The 24,828-nt window shown below is 39.3% G+C and overlaps 1 protein-coding gene across 2 annotated transcripts in view; it reads left to right on the forward strand.

The window, feature by feature from the left end:
- Positions 1-658: 658 nt before the first annotated feature.
- Positions 659-24,828, forward strand: part of nol4la (nucleolar protein 4-like a) — a 45,654-nt gene continuing 21,484 nt past the window's right edge. Inside the window, exons 1-2 of one of the 2 annotated variants that reach the window (XM_084389025.1) lie at positions 659-1,832; positions 20,707-20,862. In XM_084389025.1, the coding sequence (XP_084245151.1) occupies positions 1,491-1,832; positions 20,707-20,862 (498 nt within the window). In that variant the 5' untranslated portion in view covers positions 659-1,490. The remainder of the gene's footprint in view (positions 1,833-20,706; positions 20,863-24,828) is intronic. The other variant, XM_084389026.1, reaches the window with a different exon arrangement.

Here is a 24,828-nt window from a genome sequence, read left to right on the forward strand (position 1 = left end):
CAATCCATATTAGTGCTGACAGGTGCCCAAGTGTTAATTACAGTGTTACTTTGACAGCAGAGCACCCTGCTCAATTTACCTGAAATTATTCCATAATTTTAAACTATATAGCCTAATTTACTAAACACATTGTGAATAGAGAAAAAACACATTTGTAATTGTTTTCTTGTAATTTCCCACTGTACATTCCCTGTATCAAGTACATACTGGTAATTATAAATGAATATATATGTGGCTTTTGTGGCTTATAACATTTTTGTTATTATATTGAGAAGATCATCAGTGGGTAGGCTACTATAACATAAAAAAATACCCCAAAATCACCGTAATGCTCAAAAAATGAAGAAAAATGTTACCAATTGGTATTGCTATCGTTGCTTTGTAATCAGCATTTTACAAGAGAAAAAACAAACATTTAAACCATATTAATTTATGCCGTTTATTTTATTTAATATATTTAAATAACGCAATAGGGATGTGTTCACTAATGTTGATTAGGCTACTAGAAATATCAAGTCGGTCCTTTTCATCCTTTGTCTGAATAAGAAATTTGTTTCTCTTTATTGCGACACTAGCTTCAGCCTACCCGCTTTGTAACCACTGCGTCCACGCGCTGCACCGTCTACTTCCTGAAAAAAAAAAAAAAGATAGAAAGAAAACAGCCTACTACATCGTTACGACTGCTTTTTATTTTATTGTGAGCTACGACAGACGTTTATGGCTCAAAACTACCATCAGCTATTACATTTTGAAGATTATAAACGAGAAATGTCAATTTGGGACGGTCTCTAGCGTGGCTTTAGCAGTGCACGCGCAGGTCCGATTCAAACAGGTGGAAAGAGTGGGACAGTTCTAGCGCGTGACGGCGGCTCGTGAAGGCAGTATTACAACCCGCATAGCGTTTTTGTTTGAAACATCAGTATTTAAATAATTCGCTCAATTCGTTTTTGCTAAGTATTCTCACGCCAGTATGACATCAACAGGCTTGTGCCACATCCCGTATTAGAACGCTCGCGCCGGTCGTTTAAAAAGTGGGCCGTTAAAGTCTGTTACGCCGAGCTCCTTTTATCGCTTCCTGGAGCCAGGAAGGTTTGCGTATTTTTTTACGTTTACGGTATCAACCCTCGGGGTTTTTCCCACTTATACTGGTCCTCTAGCCGTTTACGCACAGGTGGGAGATACCCGCTTGGTAGGACGGCCCCCTCTCTCAGTTCCTCAGCGGATGATGTGTGCAAGTGACATTTGCCGTTGCGGTTTGGGACAGTAACCGAGGCGTCTCTGCAAACAGGTGTGCGACTGCCCGTAACAGGCACACATAATACGACTTTTTTTTCGTCTTGTTTAGCGGAGGCGGACCTCCAGCACCGGTGTCGAAGCGATCCATCCTCGTAGCGGGACAGGGAGAGGAGGGGGAGTCTACTATCATTTTCAGGCGTTGTAGTTGCATTTGATCGTTCGAATAGGGGCACGCGGTTCACAAAGAGGAAGGAATGGCAACTAAGAAACCATGCGCGGATTTAACAAAAAGGAGCCGAAGTCCCGTCGTGCTGGAGGCAGAGATGTTCAGCGAATTTCAGGACTGGTGTCTCCGGACTTACGGAGACTCGGGTAAAACAAAGACCGTCACGCGCCGAAAATACAACAAAATCATGCAGACCCTGCTACAGAACGAGGAGTCCGACGGTATCTATGTCGACAACAGCCACATCAACGCCAAATTCAAATTCTGGGTGAAGTCCAAAGGCTTTCAGGTCGGCAGCAACATCTTGGGCGAGCACAACAAGAAAGAGACATCGGGGAAGCCCGTCCTGTACGTCCCTGTCAAGTCTACGGTAAAGTGTTTTTTTCCACTTGACAGTATGTGAGTGAATTGTGTCTGTGTGTATGTGATTGTGGGATTTCAACTCTCAATATGGGTCTGGCGATGCTTTAGACCTTTCTCAATATGCTTCGGGACAGCGCTCGTTTGATTCCACCTACGCGCAACCCACATTGCTGTGCGCAACTTTTCAATCTTTACACCTCGGGTTGACCGAACATATTCATCCCTCACCCCAACCGGGCAGAACAGCCTTACTCTGAGAGCTGGCTGCCATAGCAACGCCGGTCCCTCTAAGCAATAACGGCGGTGTAGTAATGGTATCTGACGAATTGGCATGACGTTGTCCTGCTGACGGGATCGGGATGTCATAGCAAATCAAAACGTGGCCCGTTTTTCAACCATGATATGAAATCATGATAATGTTGATTGAGACAACGTGATTTTTTTCACTATGTTTTTTGTCACTGGATGATTCGATTCGAAGCGGGAGCGCGAGTGCGGTGAGCTCGTGTACCCAATTGCTGGGGATGCCGGGGCGCAGATGGGCGCGAGAGTTTTCCCGAGGGGCTAACGACATGGTGGACGTTAAAACACAGCTATATTAAAGTAAATAAATCTGTGTGTTCCGGTAAATCAGTGTTTGAGGGACTTCAGCTGCTCTCGTGGACCACTTGAGGGTCTCGCGCACCATCCTTCTGTGGGCATCTGACACTCGCGCGCTCGCCGATCAATGTGTCATTTAGAGCGACATTTAACAAACATTAAACACTTAATAAAAACAGCGTACTTTGAGCAAGTATAATATAAAATTATCAACTATATTAAGATCGCGCCTCGTACGTTTTTATTCTGGAGAGGGAGAGCACTTGCATTGTTCTGTACCGGATGAGGGCGGAGCGGACGGTTGGCACCCGTTGCTCTGGTAACCTACCTGTTCTGCTCTACAATGCTCGCGTTTTTTCCACACATCCCAGGACTATGACAGAATCCATCATTAGAAAGACAACCAGAGCAGAATTTCATTTAGAATCAATGTGATACACCAGGAATGGACAAAAATTCTGCACCCCGAGGATGCGCGAAGATTTTGATGTTTATTTTTTTTACGATGCATAAAGGTATTTGGTCACGAAGCTTATTTAAAGCCCCGGTCTGGCCAATAATAGTTTTCATAATAGTTTAGCAGACATGAATGGTTATCATGACCACACAAGGTTTTTTTTTTTTTTTTTTAAAGTCAGAATATGAAAAATGACCAAATTTAATGGCTACAGTAAAGGCTGATATATACATGCAAGTGACTGTTTTCTTGAACACTAGGAGGTCCTCGACTACCACTGGTGCATTATGCCATTCAAAATGTCATGAACAGACACCATTTTGAGTATTGCCCTCAAGGGGTCCCACCAGCAGACCTTTGTCTGCCATCCAAGAGGGACTGACTCCCCAGAGACTGGCACACCTCAGCTTGAGAAAAATAAGTACTCAAATTAGGAACAATGGTGACAAGACTGTTTTTAATGAGTATTTTAATGGCTGTTTCACTATTCACATAAAATCCTAGATGTCTGATTGTGCATATAAAAACGCAACAAGGATCGGTAATCATGCAGATGGGAGCCACCAAGTGAGCCTTTCGATCACTTTGAAAAAAAAGAAATAAATAAAAAATCATTTAACTTTAAAAAAAAAATAAACGAAGCTAAATTACCGCAGATTAATCCTCGTTAGCAGATAATTGCTATGCAACCATTTGACAGCTCCTAACAGGCAGCTCCCAGCGTGCTTTTAATTTATAAGACTGTGTTAAGAAGAAATGAGGCAGAACTCTGAACATAGTAATGTCTCCCGCCACAGTTAACCCTTCACACAGATGTGTGGGTTTAACTACCCAAAGGACGTCCAGTGAGCCTGTGGCAATTACAGATCCTCTATCCATAAATTGCTCCTGTAATGGAATGAATGTGCAAGTCAGATGTGAAAGTGAAGTTCATGATTACACATATGAATTACTTGTTGAGAAATACGCCCCTCCCCCCAGAATACACGCACATTTCTCCACCCACAACTCTCTCTCTTACTCTAAGGACATGGGGCTGATCAGAGGTCTGTATACACTGGCTTTCACTATCATTATTTAACAGCTCCCTAATACCGTGTTTGTTTTACCCTTAATCAGTCATTCTGTCTCTCTGGATCCTAATACGGCCTCATATACACTACACCTCACATATGATCTGTCAGTCACACAGATGACCAGTTCTGTCATATGGAGGAGGTTATCTATATATTTATATATATATAGGCTATACACACACACACACACACACACACACACACACACTCACATATATATATATACAGTATATATATATATATATATATATATATATATATATATATATATATATGGCCATAGTAAAATGTATGAAACATGAAATTACATTCATTCGATTCGTCCAAACGGCTGATTCATTCAGGAATAAAGTAAATAGGTGTATGACATCAAAGTACCACAGGAGGGATCGCTCTCGCAAGTTGAACACACCTAATGGCTCTCTTTATAAATGGGCCATTAAATCATTGGTTCACCCGATTGCTCAAAACGCGGATTCATTCAGAAACTAAACACTGCTGCGTGTTGCTTGGAGATGCACAGCAGTTCTGCTCTGGCTTTTATATGTAATATTTACGTTGGAAAAATTGAGCAAGAACAGACAATTGTGTAAAATATATCACAATATTAACTTCTTATTTATTGAATATTGTATGGATAAGTCAACACAATATTTGCAGTCATGCTATTTGGGATAAAAACTGCACTTGTGTCATATTGCGCTCGTTACTTGTATGACATTGGTAGCCTATATCATACCATATAGGCATGAGACAAAAACTCATACAGGGGCATTTTTGCCCTGATATCTTAAATTTTAGGGGCATTCTAACTACATCACGCAGTGAGTTGTTGCCCTGCATCATGTTCGTCTCTAATCGACTTTATGAAATGTAAGATTAACTACGTAGGCAAGGCAAGGCAGGACGGGTGCATTAAATGTGTTAAATTATTTTAAGGCGTTATTCTTCCATAACTAATTAGTGAATGCAGTAAATCGACAGCCCTAATATATATATATATCAATTATGAAACATGGTATGAAACAATTTCATACCCACACTGCCACTCTCTTGACCAATAAGCATGCCACAATGTGTCCAAGAACAAGGAATCACAACCATCAACACGTACACACGTGTTCACATCAGCATTTTTATCTCATTAAGGACTGGGGCAGTAGGGGATCCTTCCCAACCTGCTTCTATGTACACAAATTATACAACAAACAAAGAAAGAACAAACAAAACAGAGCAGAATAATAAGAGGAACAGAGGCAATGTGGACCTTTTTACAGTAATAAGATACAGAGAAAGTGGCACAATATCTCTGTGCTTCCATTTAGCACTTTGCATGTAGCTAATTGTTTTCATCATGTAAAAGTTTGGTTTTACATACAGCAGGTTGAAAAGAGGATATTTTGATCTAGAACTGACATGTCCGTTGAGGTTAGTTTGTGTGTATGTGTACATTTACATGTTTAATTCCTAGTTCAACTTTTTTCTTATTTCCTGCTTCTATTTTTGTGTTAAGAGACAATATACAGGAGACTAGACTGTTGCTTATCAGTTACACTCTCTCAGTCTTTACTCTTTATCATCAGCAATAAACACAAAATTGACTTCACCCTGAGTGTTGAAGCAGCACCCCCCCATGTGAGCAGTGTCTTCCCTTTTACCTCCCCCTGGGTGGGCAGGGCTGCTGGGTGCCATGTTGTGGGTTGGAGCCCCAGTGCAGTGTGGGATGCAGAAGAGTGGCAGAGGGCCTCTCTGATGCAGCTACTCCATGGGTGTGCCAAGTTTCAGTGTGTGGGGGCGAGAAGGAGGGGGGACCGGATAGTGCAGGGGATGTTTATCCTGTGTGGTTTTAGAAGAGTTACACTATCACCGTGGTCAAGGAGAGAGAGAAAGAAAAGCGAAAAAGCCACCAATAGCATATAAGTCGAGCACCCCGTGCAATTCTGTCAGAGCACATATCATTCATAAAGCTATTAAATATGTATCTGTTGTGTCACAGGCCCACTGTGGACTTTGTTTCATGAGAGTGGTGCTCAATTCAGCTGCAGGGCATCACAAGCTCGCTCTGCTCACTGTCTGTCAAACTCTTTCTCTATGTTGCTTTAATATTCTCTCTCTCCCTCTCTCTTGATGTCTCTCTGCTCTTTCTCTTTGTTGCTCTCTTTCTAGTGAGGGGGAGTAACTTCATTTATCACCTGTTATGTCCTGTGGCTAACATCGGGAGAAAAACACACTCACATGCAGTAAAACACGCAATATCATATTTAGTTGCAACCACAGATTCACAGGTGCTCAGGATGAAAGATTTTTCTGCTTGCTCAATCAGGTTACTCATTCAGGTTTTTGCTTTTGTGACAGTAAATTCACTTATAATGTTACAAAAGATTCAGTTTCAGGTAAATGCTGTTCTTTTGAACTTTGTATTCATCAAAGAATCCTGAAAAAAATATATCACGGTTTCCACAAAAATATTAAACTGTTTTCAACAGCACCAAATCAGCATAAGATAATATCTGAAGGATGTGACACTGACGACTGGAGCAATGGCTGCTGCAAATTCAGCTTTGCCATCTGCCATATTACTGTTTACTGTATTTTTGATCAAATAAATGCATCCTTTGTGAACACGAGACTTCTTAAAATTTTTTAAAATTTAAATAATCGTACAAATCCCAAACTTTTCAACAGTATAGGCTATATTCTTATGCATCACCCAGTTGTCATATACATATGTTTTTAGGCAATCAGAAGTTTTCTCTTCTTTTAAAAAAAAAAAAATACAAAATTTGCTACAACTAATTTATTAGTTTTAAATTGCAATAATAATCAGCGATTATTGATATACATATATCATGTAACAATTTTATAAAATATAAAAATATTAAATATTATAAATTATACAGTAACACTTTACAATAAGGTCTCATTTGTTAACATTAGTTAATGTATGAACTAACAATGAGCAATACATTTGTTACAGTTGTATTAATCTTTGTTAATGTAATAAAAATACAGTAATTTATTATGTGTTCATGTTAGTTCACAGTGCATTAACTAATGTTAAAAGATATAACTTTTGATTTTAATAAAGTATTGTTTAAATTAATATGAACTAAGACTAATAGATTTTGTAGAAGTATTGTTCATTCTTAGATCATGTTAACTAATGAAACCAGTAAATACTATCATTGTATTCAAGCTATAAATTAGACACTTTTGACAACAGCTGCATAATGTACGAAACATTACTGATTTATTTGATGCCTTCTGTTCATTCTTGTCATTTTGATAAAGCCTCATCTAGTCACCAACAACTTACATAAACCATTTCAAAAGTCTGTTACACTAGCCCTGGTTCATCCATAAGCGTTTATTGTAAAACCTCCTTTAAAACACATCTCACAGTCTGCTGCATTTGCACCAAATGCTGACAATAACAGATATACTACAGCCTACTGTAAGACTTCACACTGCTCTCCTACCACTCGCACTCTCGTTTTCCCCCTTCATCTGTCTCTGTTGATTTTCAGAAACTGATGAAGAGTCCAGTGAGAGGGCGACTTTTTAAAGATTTTTCTTATTAAGGGAGCAAAGGAGAAGAAAGGATGCTGCAAGATTTTAAGTGAGGGAAATGATTGCTTTCTGTTGCTATGCCAACGGAAACAGAAATATCCTCATTGCCATGTATGTGTGTGTGACAGAGTGAAGGTTTAGCCAGTGTTCTGCAGTATGGGCCTATTGCAAGACAACCATGAGTATATTCCCTGAGCTGGGGGAAATCTCCTGGTCAAGCGTTCGAGACTCACTCAATCCATCATGTCTACTGAGGGATAGAGATGCTACAAAAGCATACAGGTGTTTCAGAAAACCTTAGGTGTCTTACATCCAGGGCTTGACATTAACACCCGCCAACCCGCCAAATGCGGGTGTATTTTGCTCGTGGCGGGTAACATAGTCACTCCAACTATAGCCACTTTGGCGGGTTGAATAATTGTAGTCTTTTCAAAAGGCACCTGAAATAAGTGTGACACTACAACTCCCATGAGTAATATTACATGCACACAGTGTTGCCTTGCGCTTGCACGCTAGTGACCGACAACACAGAAACGAAGAGACAGCTATAGCTGCCCTGCTGGAGTTACGTCGTATGCCGGTGGAGCTATGTGGCGACATATAATACATGGTTTTATTTTAAAAAAGGAGCTTTACACACAACCTTATCAGAGCTAATGATAATGACCTGTATTGTTATATATTTATGTAGTCTTGATTTGGGTGTGTACAGTGGTTTTACATTTAAAAGGGTTGTAAATCTAGTTCAAGTCAATTTTTGCACGCCATAGTCAACTTTTATCAGGTAATTTCACAACAACAAAAATGTGGCTAGTAAAAATGCTGTGTGGCTAGTAACTTTCAAAAAAGTTAATGTCAAGCCCTGCTTACATCATATCTGTTACCTAATATGACTTATCTGTTGAGAAGTTTGGATGTCAGATGAGTGAATTTTAAGTATTAAATTGAAAGAAAATTATTCACATTTTGCATGGCCAAGGTGAAACTAAATATTTGTGATTTTTGTTTGTTTCTTGCACCAGAGTCATATGATGACTAGGTAATAATTAATAAACAAAAAAATATTATAAGAAAAGCAAGACGGTACATACATTAGGCTTGGTTGAAAATATCAATCTCTTTTTGATGAACCGACATTGATTGTTAAATCTTAAAAGAATAGATTTGTTTTGGTGTATGCTGTTTTCAGGTGATGCGTGAACAACTTTTTTGTTTTGTGCTTTGTCAGTTTCGATATGAAACAAAGATGATGTCAATTTAATTATGAAATGTAAACATAAATATACGTAAATAAACATAGCGTCTCAGTTCAAGCAAAGTGGCAGCACGGAGCACAAGTGAACCAATCATCTCTTCCTCTTAACTTCAAGTTACAGTATAGCACAAAAATACAGATGACTGTACATCAAAAGGTATGATGAAAATCTCATGTAATCGCTTAATCAGTGTTTTTACTGCGGAAAGATGTCAATAAAACAGCTTGATAAAAATATATTATGTTTCAATATTTCTATCATGACAACTCTCTGAAGATTTTTATCATGGTAATTGATGTAACAATGTTAATGTATTTGGTCTTGGAGGAATAGATCTGTTAAGCTCCTGCTGCTGATATTGATTATTGCTAATGTTGTAGGCTATTGCTGCTGTTGCTGCTGCAGAGCATATACAGGAACTTGCTACTGCCAATACATACACTGATACGCTGCTGTTGAGCATGTAAGACATACTGCTTCTGCATACATACTAAATCAGTAATGTTTCGTACATTATGCAGCTGTTGTCAAAAGTGTCTAATTTATTGCTTGAATACAAATAGCATGTATAAAATGAACTGTAGCAGATACAAGTGGAGCAGGTGAAGGTGGGGGTTTCAGAAGAACTCTGAACTCTGCTGCAAACTGCTATTGTAAATGCTAACCAACAATTTAAATGTTGAGCAGCAAGCTCATTGGCTGCAAATGCAACATGAACCAATCAGCTTGTGTCATGACATGTAGTTAATGATCTAAATATCATCAGGTAGCATTAAAGGGGTGGTTGAATATGATTTCACTTTTCTAACTTTAGTTAGTGAGTAATGTTGCTGTTTGAGCATAAGTAACATCTGTAAAGTTACAACGCTCAAAGTTCAAAGCAAAGGGAGATATTTTCTTTTAAAGAAATTGCTTTTTAAGGACTACAACAAACAGCTGGTAGGGACTACACGAGCTTCCTCCCAAGTTAGTGACCTCACTAACCCTAAAATTTACATAAACCCGCCCCTGGGAACGTGATTTATATATTATCTAGACAGAATATGCTAATCAATGACTAGAACATAACTACACATAAGCTACATCAATTCACCAACTAACCATTCAGAAATGTTGTCTACATGTTGTCACTTCTTCTTGAGTCTCTCCATCTTTCTGACATCGGTTTGAACATAAAAGGCATACATTTTTTTACATTTTTAGTGCATGTCTGTGTGAGATAAAAGGACACAAGCTCTTGAAGCTCCGCCCTCTGTGCTGGGAGCAGAAGCTCATTTGCATTTAAAGGAACAGACACAAAAATGGTGGGTTTTGCTCACCCTTAAAAAAGTGACAACTTTAACATGCTGTATAAAAATATCTGTGGGGTATTTTGAGCTCAAATTTCACATACACACTCTGGGGACATCAAAGACTTATTTTACATCTTGTGAAAAGGGCATTATACCACCCCTTTAAGGACCTGTCAGCCTGCGCCATCTAGAGATTCATGACAGAGCTAGGTAAATTTACCTCAGAAAAACCTTAATGACCATAGCTCAATAGTAAGCTAGAAAAATCTAGAGAGGAGCATTTTGATAAATATGTGCACTATATTACATATTTATTATATTTTTATGTAACCTGTTTAATATTTAATATACGTTTTAATAAATCCGTCATGAAAACAAGTTCTTTGAGAAGAATGTACATGTACTGGACCTGATATAGGCTATATCTAAAATGAATCGAGATTGTAATTGAATTGCAAGCTTGTGAATCAAAAACAAATCGAATCTTGACATTTTTGTCAATGCCCAGCCCTAATACTTCATGGGATTTTTTTGTAAAAACAAACGGTCACAAGCTGTAAATATGCTTTAAAGATTTTCTCTAATAATTCTTTGAATAAGAGACAGTGAGGGGAAAAAAAGCTTCAGAACTAACACCTTCTCCAAAGCAACATTGCTGTCAGCTGTTTTCATCAGCGTATGTGTGCTTTTGCGTGTTTTTTAGCGTCTACTCTCTCTTGCTCAGAACTCCAGGTCAGCAGAAGGCTAATCTGTGCAAAGAAACACTCTCAAGAGACGCTCTTGTCCGGCCTGCAGGGATCAGGAGACACTGTCCTCTGTCCTGAAGATCTCAAAAATACACACATATCCACCCAAATGACTGCTGACAACAGTACACGTATCCAAACTCAAATGCGTGAAGAAGAGAAGGACTTAAACTGTAGCAAACCACTTTTCGATTCCATTATTAGCATATCACTGAGGAAGAAAATCAGGCAAAAATCTCATTATGATAAGTGATTAATTAGCGAGCGTATCTGCAGAGAGCCTTGGAGAAAAAGGGATCTAAACAGACCTTCCCTCAGCTCCCCTCCCCGCCCCTCCAAACCCAGAGACACTCTGTGTCTCAACAGTGGCCTTTTATCTACCAGTCATTTGCATGAATGCTAACAGTTTTGCATGATGCATTTGCAATAGCAGGTTACGACATGAAAAGCCCACAGAGTACACTGTGCTGTCCACAAGCAACACACAAGACAGCCACAATGTCTACCGACACAAAGGCTCTCTCTATCTTACATACTTCATTAACACTGACCCAAAATTCCTTAAATCAGTTCTTCTTCTGAAAGTTTAATATATAAAAAAAACACGATAACTCAAAGAAAGAGACTTTTATTAAACTTAAAAGTCACCAAGAATGCAATAAAAACACACAGTAACAATTTGAAATATTATTACAATTTAAAATAGCTGTTTTCTGTTTTAATATATTTTAAAATGTAATTTATTTCTGTAATGCTGAATTTTCATCGGCCATCACTCCAGCCTTCAGTGTCACATGATCCTTCAAAAATCATTCTAATATGCTGGTTTGGTGCTCAAGAAACATTTCTTATTATAATCAGCAATGTTGGAACCCAGTTGTGCTGCTTAATATTTTTGAGGAAACCATGATACTTTTTGTTCATGTTTCTTTGATGAATAATAAGTTCCTAAACTTTTGAACAATTATACAAGTTAAAAGTAGCTTAATGGAGGCCATCTGCTGCTTATACAAACCAATGATTCATTTAACTAAAAGTTTGCATTGTTAGCTGCCAGCAATCATATCAGAGGACAGTTTTTTTTCTAGATTCGTTAAGATCTGTTCTGATTGTGCTACCACACACACACACACACACACACACACACACCACTTGATTGACCCACTTCAGTCTGTCTCTTAGAAGTGAGAAGCCTCCTACTTGAAATGGATGTTTGATTCAGAAGTAGGTGATCTGATCTAGTATCCTCTCTCCTCTCCTCTTACCATTTCCCATCTTTTATGATGTTGCCTTTGAGGTTTTGGGATTCACAAAAGTAGAATCTGTCCATTTGAACCCTTGGGTCTGAATCAGTAGGAATGTAGGAGGAATGTATAAATGCGAAAAGCAAAGTTATTTACATTTAGGGTGAATGTATATGTAAATAGTCAGTGTGTGTGTTTGTTTTAGTGTGTACCGCATGTGCTTGTGTGTGTGGTGAGAGAGGGTCGCGGATGGTGCTGCTCTGGTGTTCCTCCCCTCGGCTCCTTCTCTCTGTTGCCATGGAGAGACCGTTCTCCTCTCCCATAGGAGAAGAAATTAACACCATTTTTAACTGGCTCCAGGGCCTCCCCCCTACCAGAGAGAGAGCTCCTACAGACACACACTTGCACACCTACACAGATAACCACACACAGACACAGTCCTGGTACACGCTGCCTCCCTGAGCGGATTTGGGAGGATGTGTGCATGTGTGTGCGATCGAATAAAAGCTTTCCCCATCTCTATTCTGGGAGGATGCAGCTTTGGGACAAAAGAGTGTCTCACTCCATCTCCCCCTCCTCATATTCACCCTCCCTACCCTCTGTGCCTCTCTCTCTCTCTCTCTCTCTCTCCTTTGTAATTAACTGCTGCAGTCTCTCATTAGCGTTGTGATCCTGTCCGGTTGTCTCACTGTCTGCACCCCTCTCCCCACCACGCAATTACACCATGACACCAGGGTCACGTGACCCAGCAGACACCTCAGAGCATGAACAGAACACGTTTATACCCACATGCAAACAAGTGTTTTATTTTCTGTGGTTTAGCCTTATGTAGGGCTGTAACGACTGTAGCTTGAGGGTTTCCGATTAGTGGGTGATTAAAAGGGTTTTTTTCAATGATTGATTCGTTAAATTCTAGAAATCTTTTTTTAGATTTACTTTTGACATTTATGCCTATGATATGGAGAGCAGTCAGGAAGCAAAGTGAGAGAGAGAGGGGGGACAAGATTGGAAAAGACCACAAGCCAGGACTCAAACTCACCAGAAGCGCAACCACACTATGTGTCAGAAAGCTGTCCACGAGGTTATCAACTACGAATTTTTGTTTTGATCATCTGGTCATGTGATACATCAAAATGAAAATTTTGGGCCAAAACCAAACATCCTGGACATACTGGCTCAACAAAGCTAAAAACAGAAAATATTTTTGTGCAACCACACCAACTTTCCTAAATAAACTTGGATCTTTAGTCAATGAATTTCCATTTGCAAACTCATTTCACTTTGTAATGTGACTTATTTTTATGTTTTTATGTAAGATGGGAATTGATTGGATTGACCATTACATACTGGAATGCAAGTATGCTAAAATGTGCATTAATAATGTAGCTTAACATTATCCAATATGTAGCACTTGTTTGGATTATACAGTAATTAATTAGTAATTAAGTAGTTTTTTCTGCTGCTTTATTATTATTATTATTATAATACAGATAATATTTGAATTCTATCAGAAGGACTAGGGATCGCTATGGAGACGGCGGGTTAGCATACGAAGTAACAGACAGACACAAGATTAATTTAGAAATATAATTGTTTAAATTTAATTTGGACGAAAAGTAGAAAGTCAATAAAATAAAATAAATGACAGAAACACAATAAACAATAAAACTGACTGCAAATTTCCACCTCGAGTGCACTCTTGTCGGTGTTTTCACATATATACCCACATAGTCAGTTCAACATTCAGGAAAAATAAAATAAATGAAACAGACAGAATATCACAAAAGAGTATAATCTCTCTCTCAAAGGGATTTCAAGTGTCTCTCATGAAAAGTTAAAGGTCTCTCAATTCTGGGTGATAGTTGACCATACACCCTCAAGAGGAAAAGAAAAAGAAACTGTTCTTTAAATCGAGTTTGTCGTTCAATGCGGTTTCAGTGGAAACTCAAGGAAAGGATATCGGGCCTCCTCTCCACCACGCAATGTCTTCTTTTCTACAACTGGGTTGGCTCGCCATCAAACTCGCAGTCTACAGGATGTTACAGGAGGTCGTGCAGATCTTCACGAATCAAGAAGGAAGAAAAAAAAAGAAAAAACAAAGAAAAAACAAAGGAGAGAAAAAAACCTGGCCTGATCACAGACCAGAACATTCATTAAGTACATTTCAAAATAAGTTCCACATCTAAGATCCAGAATAACATCTAATACACAATTAAAATTTCTTCACGAACTAATATAATCACATTCGTTTACCTCTAAATCACTAGTTCTCTTTCATACAGACACGTAGCCAACAATGGTGACGCTGAACTCTGAAATGAACAAATAATAACCATGCGGTTCACTATGACCGCTCAAACTTAAGTAATTACATACTAGTACATACAAATATCTTTTTCTTCACAGAACTGCTTAACTAAGTTACCTTTATGATCGATTTTTTTCTTTTGCTCTCACTCGGGCGCACCTCGTGTGTGATCGTAAAATGGCGTCGATGAACTGCAATGTGCAATGGCCATGCGCTCTCACTCAGGCGCACCTCGTGCGTGATCGTTAAATGGCGTCAGTGAACTGCAATGTACAATGACCATGCGGTTCACTTTAGACATTTGTTACCACTCGGATCAAAATACAATTTTTAAAGAAAATAATCAGTCCACAGCAACTAATTTAATGTTTAGTAGCAGTAATTCTATCCTATTATGAAGGATTCGTCTTTTATTTTCATTAATTATGTGATACTGACTCACCAATAATGATTTATTCCTCTATTCAGTCGGCTTCTTGTTCAGAATGCATCAATTTAACTATATCTCAACTTCTCAATACTTTTTTTTCAAAGATTTTTAACCTCAGATACATAAAATGGATCGCAACGATGGGATTGCGTCTGCTCTTCTCAATCAAGCTCGTCTCTTCTGTCATCGCGCATGCTCGTCGACACTCATGACGTTAATGACAAGAGAGCTCTCATTGGTTGATCGCTGAGAATTTATTTTAGAATATATTCACATATTTTTCTTAATATTCTTAATCTTAATAATCTCTTATCGACTTTTATTAAGGGAAAATCATATAACTAAATTGTGTAAATTAAATATTAACTTTATTTAACCTGTGTTACAAATAGCTAAGTGATGTCAGTTGAAAAGGAAACTCATTTCAAACAAATAATTAAAAAAACTACTACATTTTTTATTTCATGTTGACTTTTGCAGTCTCACAACAATGTCTGCTATCCTGCTTGACTACCACACATAAGGAACTGCACATCAGACACACAAAAAATACTTTTAAGGGAGCACGATAGAGACCAAAAAGCTTTGTAGTGACAGACTAATGCAGATGACAGTTAATGATCAGTTGTGTCTGGGTAATGTGGGTGCAGGGAGTCAGATGGAACTAAGGGAAGAGCCCGTTCGAGGAGCTGAAAGCGTCCGTCACACCCTGTCAGAGTCAGAGAGAGAGACGAGGGGAGAAAGAAACGAGTGGCTGAATGAGAGGGAGGGTTAGGAATGAGGAAAAGTGTAATATGGATTTAATGGAAAAGCATTGTGAATGTACAGTGGCAGGAAGGTGGAGAGAATGGGTGGGGGGTCAGAGGATTGGAAAAAATGGGATGAGAGGAAAGGAACGGAGCGATTAAACTTCATCTTTCCTTGACCTTCGTGCACAAAGATTCACATGCCGCACCCCTGCCCTGTAACCTCCTCTAAAGCTCCCACCTCCCGCTGAGAAAACCGGTCTCTACGATTTTAGGTCCATACCCTTTGCTGGCCTCACAGTGTGGAGATGGGACTTTAAGAGGTGACCTGTTATCAGATTTGCAACAATCTGATCTGAATCACCTGCATTGTTGAAACAGTTCCTCTCTCACACATGTGCACACACACACACACACACATTTCTGGCTCTTCCACTGTAATACAAATATTTCCCCCATTTTCCCTCAAGCACTATATCAATGTAATGTGCTATGGCAGCTTTAACAAACAAAGCAATTCATAAATATACTGCTGGATATTAAGTGTCTATGTGTCTGAAGGCAGACAACACTCAATTCACTCACACTGTAATATAATTAGTAACTATTGCTCATTTGGGTGGGTTAGAATTAAACTTCGGACAGAAGTCGTCCTGCACCATTTGTGCTATTTTCCTGTAGCTCAAACAGTAGAGTGTTGGTGCTTGCAACGTCAAGGTCATGGGTTTGATTCCCAGAAAAAGCAAGAACTGATAAGAATGTAAATGTGTACCTTGAAATGCAATGTAAGTCGCTTTGGATAAATGCCTAAATGTAAATGTACTGACTTGCTACTCAAGCTATATGGTTCAAGTACTGAGTGGTTTTTTTTGTTTTTGTTTTTAAAGCATCTCAGATGTATGGGTATCTATCGTGTCCCGTTCATTGCTGAATCGGTCATGTTCGGTTACGTAGCTCTAGTCTATCAGGTCTTCTTTACCCTTTTAACATAAATATTTGCTAGGGCTCTTCTATCTCTGTCGGCCCATGCATACGTGTATGTGTGAGTGAGTGTGACCCAGCTGCCTCCTTTCTCTTGCCCCCTCCCTTCACTGCCCCTGTGTGTGTACGAATGTTCAGAGACTCTGTCTGTGTGTGTGCGACTGCCAGAGGGGGTGGGGGGTCGGGGTGGCCGCTTGCCGAATCAGCCCCTCCAGTCTCCTAGCAACAGAGCTGTTTGGAGCGGGACGGGTGATAGAGGGAAAGAAAGAGAGAGAAAAGCAGAGAGAAAGAGAATAGGAGGGATAGAGAAGAGGAGAGGGAGATTGAAAAATATGCCACATCTGGAAAAAGCCAAGGCTTGCCGGGTCTCAAAAAAAAGAGAGAGATAGATAGAGTTGTAGAAGAGGAAATGCTGATTGCTGCTGCTGACAATTCACAGCGCTTCTTTAAAATGATGAGAGGATGATGCAACCGTGCACTTTCAGGCCCAGAAAGCAGCATCTCACACACACCAGTTCAGATCTACAGTGGTTTAATGATTAAACACACACGCTGTTGCTCCACGTTGGGAACAAACAGTCAGCTCAACCTGAGAATCTAAACACTGCGCTTTTGTGCTTTGAGGAAGAGTGAATGAGGAGTGTGTTCACCTCATCAGGGTTAATAAAACATTCACTGTGTGAGTCATACTATCTGCAGTCGCAATTGGTCACTGTTTATCAAATTAGTAACAGTCCGCCACTTTCAAATTAGAAATGTTTACAACCAAGCGCTCTGGAATATTTTTTCTGTCTTTCTATTTTTAAGTGCTCTGGAATACTTGATTCTGATTGGTCAATCGTTGCATTCTGCAGTAAATATTTTTGACAGCTGAACTTCGTACTTCACCATTGTTGCAGTCAACTTATCGCCTAAGTTGTGTCATCATTTACTCACCTTCACATTGTGCTGTATGACTTACAGTGCCGTTTTTTACAGTACGCCAATTTTTCAGTAAAAACGTGGTAGCGTGGTATGCTCTCTGTGCATCTTTCAACACTTTGCACTCCAGGCCAAGTGCAAAAAATAAATACATAAATAAACACTTAAGAAGATAGGATAAAATACTTTAGGTAGAGCAAGGCAATAAACAGGTGACCATTTACATATGGAATTGGAGATTACATGAGGGTAAATAAACTTTTTTTTGGAGAAACTGTTCCTGTTCCTAAACATGGTAAATAGTCAGCTATTGTCTGTCATTTCATTTTGCAGTTTATTTTCTATTTTCTAAAATTTCTACTTAAATTACGTTAGATTCAACATTACGGTTATTGTGCTGAGTACAGTCAATGGACTACAATATTTCATATCTGTTTCTTCGTTTATTTAGCATAGCTGTGTATTAAATAGAATAATGAACTGTTGTCAGTCACTATTGCAAAAAAAAAAAAAAACCACTTTGGGGTGATATCAGATCCCGTTTCGCATTGAGATTTATTTTGTGATGACCTGCTGATTTAATTGCGATATGTTGTTATTATTGCACACACAGTGATTCTTTGCACTGTACACTGACCTGGCTCATATTTGGATCTATATGGGTGCAGTATGGTGTCACTGTGTGTCAGGATTGGACTAAGTTAGGCCTTTGGTAAAGCTGAGCAGATCTCCCTGATCCTGCTGGCCTACTTTAGTCACCCACAGACTGTGATGTGCCCTCAGATTGAGGAAATGGTGGGGGACAGAGGAAATGTTTGTGTCTGAAAGTGCATGTGTGAAAGCAACCGGAATGGGGCAATCGAGCTGAGATGGAGATGTTTGTATACAGACAAACACACACAGTCCTCCCCCCATGGCTATAACCGAGGCATTCTTCTCTAAGGTATTGGAGGAGACTGCATCTGGTCCTAGAGTCTGCGTCCTGTGTCCTAGAGGGACCATTTCTAGAATATTCTCTGGTTGACAGAGAGCAGGAGGGTTTCTGCATAGGTGTGGCATAATCACCTCATGACCGAGATCATGAAAACCAGGGTGGTGCGTGTTTGACTGATCGTGGCATAATAAGACTTATAATTATGACGAGAGGAGGGAACGCATGCACAAGCCGGATGGCTGGAGAGGGCCGGATTAAAGCGAGCCCGCTATGTGCGCTGGTTTTAGTTGCCATGGCAACCTTCATTACCTGGCACTTGGGAAAGGGGGAGCGAGAGAAAGAGGGAGAGAGGAAAGATGGAGCGGGACAGGAGAAAAAAGGGAAAGAGAGAGGGAGAAAAAGACAGATGTCTTGGGGAAAATGTGATGGAGAAAGGAAAACAAGTGGAGAAAAGAGGAAAGAAAAACGTTAGCCCCTCTGGGAATAAAAGTAGAAATGTGCAGTTAAAAAACGAGGGAGAGAGAGAAAAAAATTATGTGAAGAGGAAGGATAATGACTGCTACTTCCTTTTTTACACAACACCTGCTGATTGAAACAGGCAATACAAGCTTTGTTTATGCCAGGTATAGAATCTGGAAACATAAAAATGAAAGCAATATTGAAGTCTAGAAGAGATGTTTGTGATATTAGTGACAAAGGAGTTATGCTTTGAGAACGTAATTTTCTCTGTTAAAATAAATAAACAATATCAAATCCAGTTTAATACTACTGGCACAACAATTATACATTTCACCTATAAAAAAAGTTATAGTAAATAAGTCACAGTTACTTTGAAAAAAAGACATGCCATTCTGAAGTAAAGCTGAGAAAGAAGTAATGAGAGAAAAAGGTGTGAAAGCAATAATGAACAGGTGACGGTTGGGCCCGAGTGGGACTGGGAGAATAACAAGGTTGTCTTAGTGATCAGAATTCCTGCAGGTGTCACATGACCCACTGCCCTGCACACCTGCCCGAGAGCGCTGCCAGTTGCCATAGCGACAGGGTCAGCTTTATGGAAAGCAGGGTTGAAGGTGGCGATGGTTTGAGGTGGGGCTGGTTGTGTGTGTGTGTCTGTGGTCAAGAAAGCAGTTATTTTCAAAATGCTGCAGAAAAGTGTTCAAAAACCACACTGTATTTCTCTCACACATAAATCTAACAGTGGAGATATTCAGTAAGAAACCTATTGAGCTGTGAAGGACTTAATATTAGATTCAGATCAATGAACGTCTGAATAATACACTACACAAAAGAGACTGTCTTAGCCCTACAGTCGCCAGGGCCCAGGGCAATACTCATAAAGCCCCATAGCACAGCACTCATCCAGGAGCTGTTTAGTTGACTGAAGTCAGCATAAATGTTTGGAATGCAACTCAGAAACTCAAATAATGTTTGAGCAGTAAAGATTTGTGCCCATAAAGATGCCAGTCTGTGGACTGGTGCATGCAAAGTTCATCTGGTTGCTGTGTCATTGCTGCCGTCAGAGGCCTTCACATGCTGTGTATAGTGGCGGTGTTTGAGAGAAACATGAAAATGTTGAGCAAATGCAACTGGAGTGAAGAAGAGAATGTTTAATATGTTTTTATACAGAGCTGTTATTTGTCCAATCAGTCTTAATGATTCATGAAAATGCAAATAAGAACATTAACCCAGGATTTTCAGATGTACAGTGGGAAATTTTGAAACCTGAATAATACCCAGTAATACCATAGTAATTGTGAAAAGCCCAGTGAAATATGAGGTACCATATAGGCTAGATTCATACTCCTAAATTCTGATTTATTGCTCAGATCCATTTTTTTTTGTGTGCTCTTCACATTATTTTTTAAATGTGGTCAATATCAGATTCGAATGAGAATCTAATTGAACTGACCCACATGCAGAGAGGATTGATAACAAAGACGCCATGCAGCAATTGAAGTCTGCCTTTACACGTTCATTTATAAGGTGATGTGCCACGGAAACCAGCAAATTCATGTGCAGCCAATCTTACGACAAATGTCGATCTAATATGACTGTTCAGAGTAAGGTTGCATTGCAAAACATCTGACCTGTATATGATTTTGGACCACATGTGGAAGTGGCCCAAATCAGAATCGAACAGATCCAATTCCAGTTTGTGCTGTTCACACTTTTATTTAAAGAAAAAAACAGATCTGAGTCACATATGAGCAAAAAAATCTGATTTGGGCCACATTTGCCTGCAGTCTGAACATAGCTATAGTTTTTGAATGTTGACCTTTCTTCTGTTTTTTTATAATCACCTTTTCTCTCTGTCTTTCAGCAGTGTTCAGATGGAGGGGCGACCCAGGACAGTTCCTTGAAGCGGGTTGCTGTAGTGGAGGATTTTTTTGATATCATCTATGCCATGCACGTTGAGATGGGGGCGGATCCTGGTAGAGCACCCAAACACGCCGGCCAGAAAAAGACCTATAAGGCGGTGAGACACAATCATTCAGTGCATAAAATATAGTCAAGAAACACATAAGCGAAACCCTTTCTCTTGCCATAAAAAAGTACATGCAACATAGGCTTCATGTGCAGCAATGTGCTAAACTGTCCTCACTCTATTTATTGAAACGATCATAGAAGCAACTCTAAAATAGAACATCTGAATGACTATAATGAGTAGAGGCTGTTGCTGGGGCAACAGCAGCCATTTTGAAACACCTGTCGCACTGTTGAGCTATTATAGACTATAAATCAGCAAGGAGTCTAAACTTCAAATGGAACACTACTTTTATGGGTTTTTTTTAATGCCATAACAGCAAATGCATACTAGTGATGTACTGGCCAGATTTCTCTGACTCGCACCCACCCACGTTTGTGAAAAACAATCCAAACCAATCTAAAATCTTTTCAAACCTGAACCCGTCTGACCCACCGATATAAGTCAACATCACTACCTCTCAAGCTGTCAAACATGACAAGACCCAAGTGACAAGTATTGCATCATGGGACTTACATAAAGCTGCCTGGCTCGCCAAGCCCAGAGGAAAACTGTATTGCTCAGAGTTTGCCCTTTCGTGACTCAGGACTTCTGTAGTTCTCAGTAGGGCTGCACGATTAATCTGATTAAAACCGCAATGGCTGAGATTTAAGTAAATATATGCGCTGCATGTTTCAGAGTGAAACGAGGTGCTTCTTTTACATACGAGCAGCTCATCATACAGTGTTTTCAATGTCTCAGAGTGGAATGCTGCTTCACACAAACTCATCTCTGCATGTCTTGAACATGAATCAACCAACTTCCCAAAATTTGTTATGAGCAGAGCACATAAACCTGCTATTGTTAACAAAAGAAAAGCTTTAAGGGCTCCCTGAGTTTTTCCACCTAACTAAATCCTTGATTATTTAACATTTGAAAATTAAGAAATTAGGACAGTCTCTGTCCTATATTAATAATAATTAATAAATATTTGTTTAAACTATCTTATTTTTCTTATATTTTAAATTTTTGACAAATATTGAAATAAATATTTTGTTAAATTTTTTTTTATTTAGAAAAGGGATTTTTTGTTATTATTCCAGTCATATTGATTTATACAGTAATAACATTTTGGCCAAATTATGCAGCCCTAAAAACAAGCATAGGAAACTTTATTTAAATCCCAATAAATAAATAAAAAATTATCAGAAAAATTGCAATTAGATTATTTCCCCAAATTGTGCAGCCCTAGTGAATTTAACCAAGTAAGACAATGTTTCTCCTAAAAACTGCTTAGGATAAATAAACACAAAATGAGACAACTGACACAGTGTAGAGCTGTAAAATGAATCGACAGGATAGCTCATATAATTTATTTTATATTTATTTAATATGGGAAATATTAAAATCTTGTTCATTTTGAAATATCTGGGAAATCAGTGCACAGTTTGTGTCATTTTCTTGAGATCTTTTCTGAAACTCTGAGATACATGTGAGATTCTCCTTTTTCAGGAGAATAATCTGAGAAGCATGATACTTCTTAATTTGGTCTCTTTTTAAACATACAACAAATTGTCTAGCACGAAATTTTTATTTTATATTAAAGAGATCTCATTTTCTTCCCTATAATAGGACTAGAGCTAAAGCATCTGTCATGCTATTGTGACTTTGTGGAACTATGGGCCGAGAGGCCATGTATTCCTGAAATAAATTTGATTGATTGATTTACTAGAGCTTTGTTATAGCTACAGACAGACGATATAATTTTGGACTGATATCCAGCTATATTTTAAGTTGCCCAAAGTGCAGGTATGAGTCAACCTGCTTATCAGCAGCACTGCAATTGTCTCCAGTGTATCTCTCTATTTTCTGCCATTTACTCTTTCTCTAACTGTCGGAGAGGTCTCGAAAACTTAAAGGCTCACTGGGATCAGCTCCTCGGTAAGGCCGCAGTTTCCTCCTAATCTCTAACCGTTTCTCCTTCTAATCTCCTCCATATCGCTTTAAAATGTAGCATTCTGTGCAGAATTCAAATTGGTCCGATATTTTTCGCATATGATCCGCTCTGTGCTATCGTGTCTCTGGACCGGAGCAGACTGTGTGTGCGCTGCGGCGTTCACTTGACACTAACATGAATCCAGACTTCATTCACCCGTCTAAATTTGTCTGAATCGTTCCATATCCCCTATATATCTGCCATTCACCATGTAGAAAATAGTAAATGTTTGAAAAGTGACCAATTTTAGATGTAGCTTCAGTGTCTATTTATAATGTAGGGGGCGGGACGCTTTAGATTCTTGAGAATATTTGATTGGACAGAAAATCTGATGAGAAGCTGAAGTGCAGAGTGATGTCATCAAAATCATTGATCCATATTGGCGGAAGTGAGAGACTGTAAGTTTGCCTTTGTTTTGTAGCACACTAGCTTATAGAAAACAGGAAGACAAACATTCATACTAAAAGACAAAAAACTTCATTTTTGATATCATAGGGACTTTAAAGTCCCCGTGAACCGGAAGTTGCAAACGACTTTTCTCCAGTGTTGTGACGTATTTCCAAGTGAAACGGAATATTGAACAGAGGGCAGGGTTTTACTTTAGCGCTCCTCCTCTCCATCTCTGGTCATAGCAGACTAGCGGTTTGAGGGGTGTGGTTAAGCGTTTTCAACCCAAGCCGTCAAACTGACATCATCAGAAAAGGAACGCCATTCCAGAACGGAAGTAACTTTTCAGATTTTGATTAAAGATTACCATGGCAAACAATTTTTTTCTGTTTATTAACTTGCACAGATTACTTGTTCACCACAAGATTAGTAATATGCGCTAACAAAGTAAATAGGATCAATTTTGATTTCTTGTCGACTTTAAGAGTGTCAGACAGAGTTTCTGTATGATATTTAGTGGAGAAAAAAAGGTGTGAGTGTGTGAGTATGTGTGAGTGTGTGTCTGTGTATGGGCTTGTGATTCACCTCTACTTTATCTGAAACACTGGTCTGGTGAATGAAGTAGGAGGAATACACATGAATGAGTTAGTGACTGAATATGAGCCAAATACTGTCTGTGATAGGGATTTAATATATACCTTTACTCTTACGCAGCATAATTTCTCTATTTCTCTTTGGGTCAGCAGCCATATCACCCTGTAGCCCAAGACTGGTTGCCCACTAAAGCTAAGCAGGGTTGAGCCTGGTTAGTACCTGGATGGGAGACCTTCTGAGAAAACCAGGTTGCTGCTGGAAGAGGTGTTAGTGAGGCCAGCAGGGGGTGCTCACCCTGTGGTCTGTGTGGGTCCTAATGCCCCAGTGTAGTGACGGGGACACTATACTGTCAATGAGCACCGTCCTTCGGATGAGACGTTAAACCGAGGTCCTGACTCTCTGTGGTCATTAAAAATCCCAGGATGTCCTTCGAAAAAGAGTAGGGGTGTAACCCCGGCATCCTGGCCAAATTTGCCCCTTGGCCTCTGTCCATCATGGCCTCCTAATCATCCCCATACACTGATTGGCTTCATCACTGTCTCCTCTCCACCAGTAAGCTGGTGTGTGGTGGGCGTTCTGGCGCAATATGGCTGCCGTCGCATCATCCAAGTGGATGCTGCACATTGGTGGTGGTTGAGGAGATTCCCCCCTTTCATGTAAAAGCGCTTTGAGTATGCCTACCTAGAAAAGCGCTATATAAATGTAATTAATTATTATTATTATTATTATTATGTAGTGTGTAATTATAAGCAGACTATTATGTTTCTTATCACAAACACTCAGCATGCTATTGAGTTATTATGTTGCTTATTATTTGATAATATGGGAGGGAGAATGACACGAAGTACAACATAATGCAGCATCTGATCCAATTAAAGCAGAACACAGGAACTAGACTTAAGGCCCGTTCACACAAAGGACGATAACTATAAAGATAACGATAAAAATATAGTTCCAAAAATATTAAAGTAGTCCACACCACAGCTAAAATGATTAGGAAC

This window comes from Rutilus rutilus, assembly GCF_951802725.1.
Source record: "Rutilus rutilus genome assembly, chromosome: 19".
Taxonomy (NCBI): Eukaryota; Metazoa; Chordata; class Actinopteri; order Cypriniformes; family Leuciscidae; genus Rutilus; species Rutilus rutilus.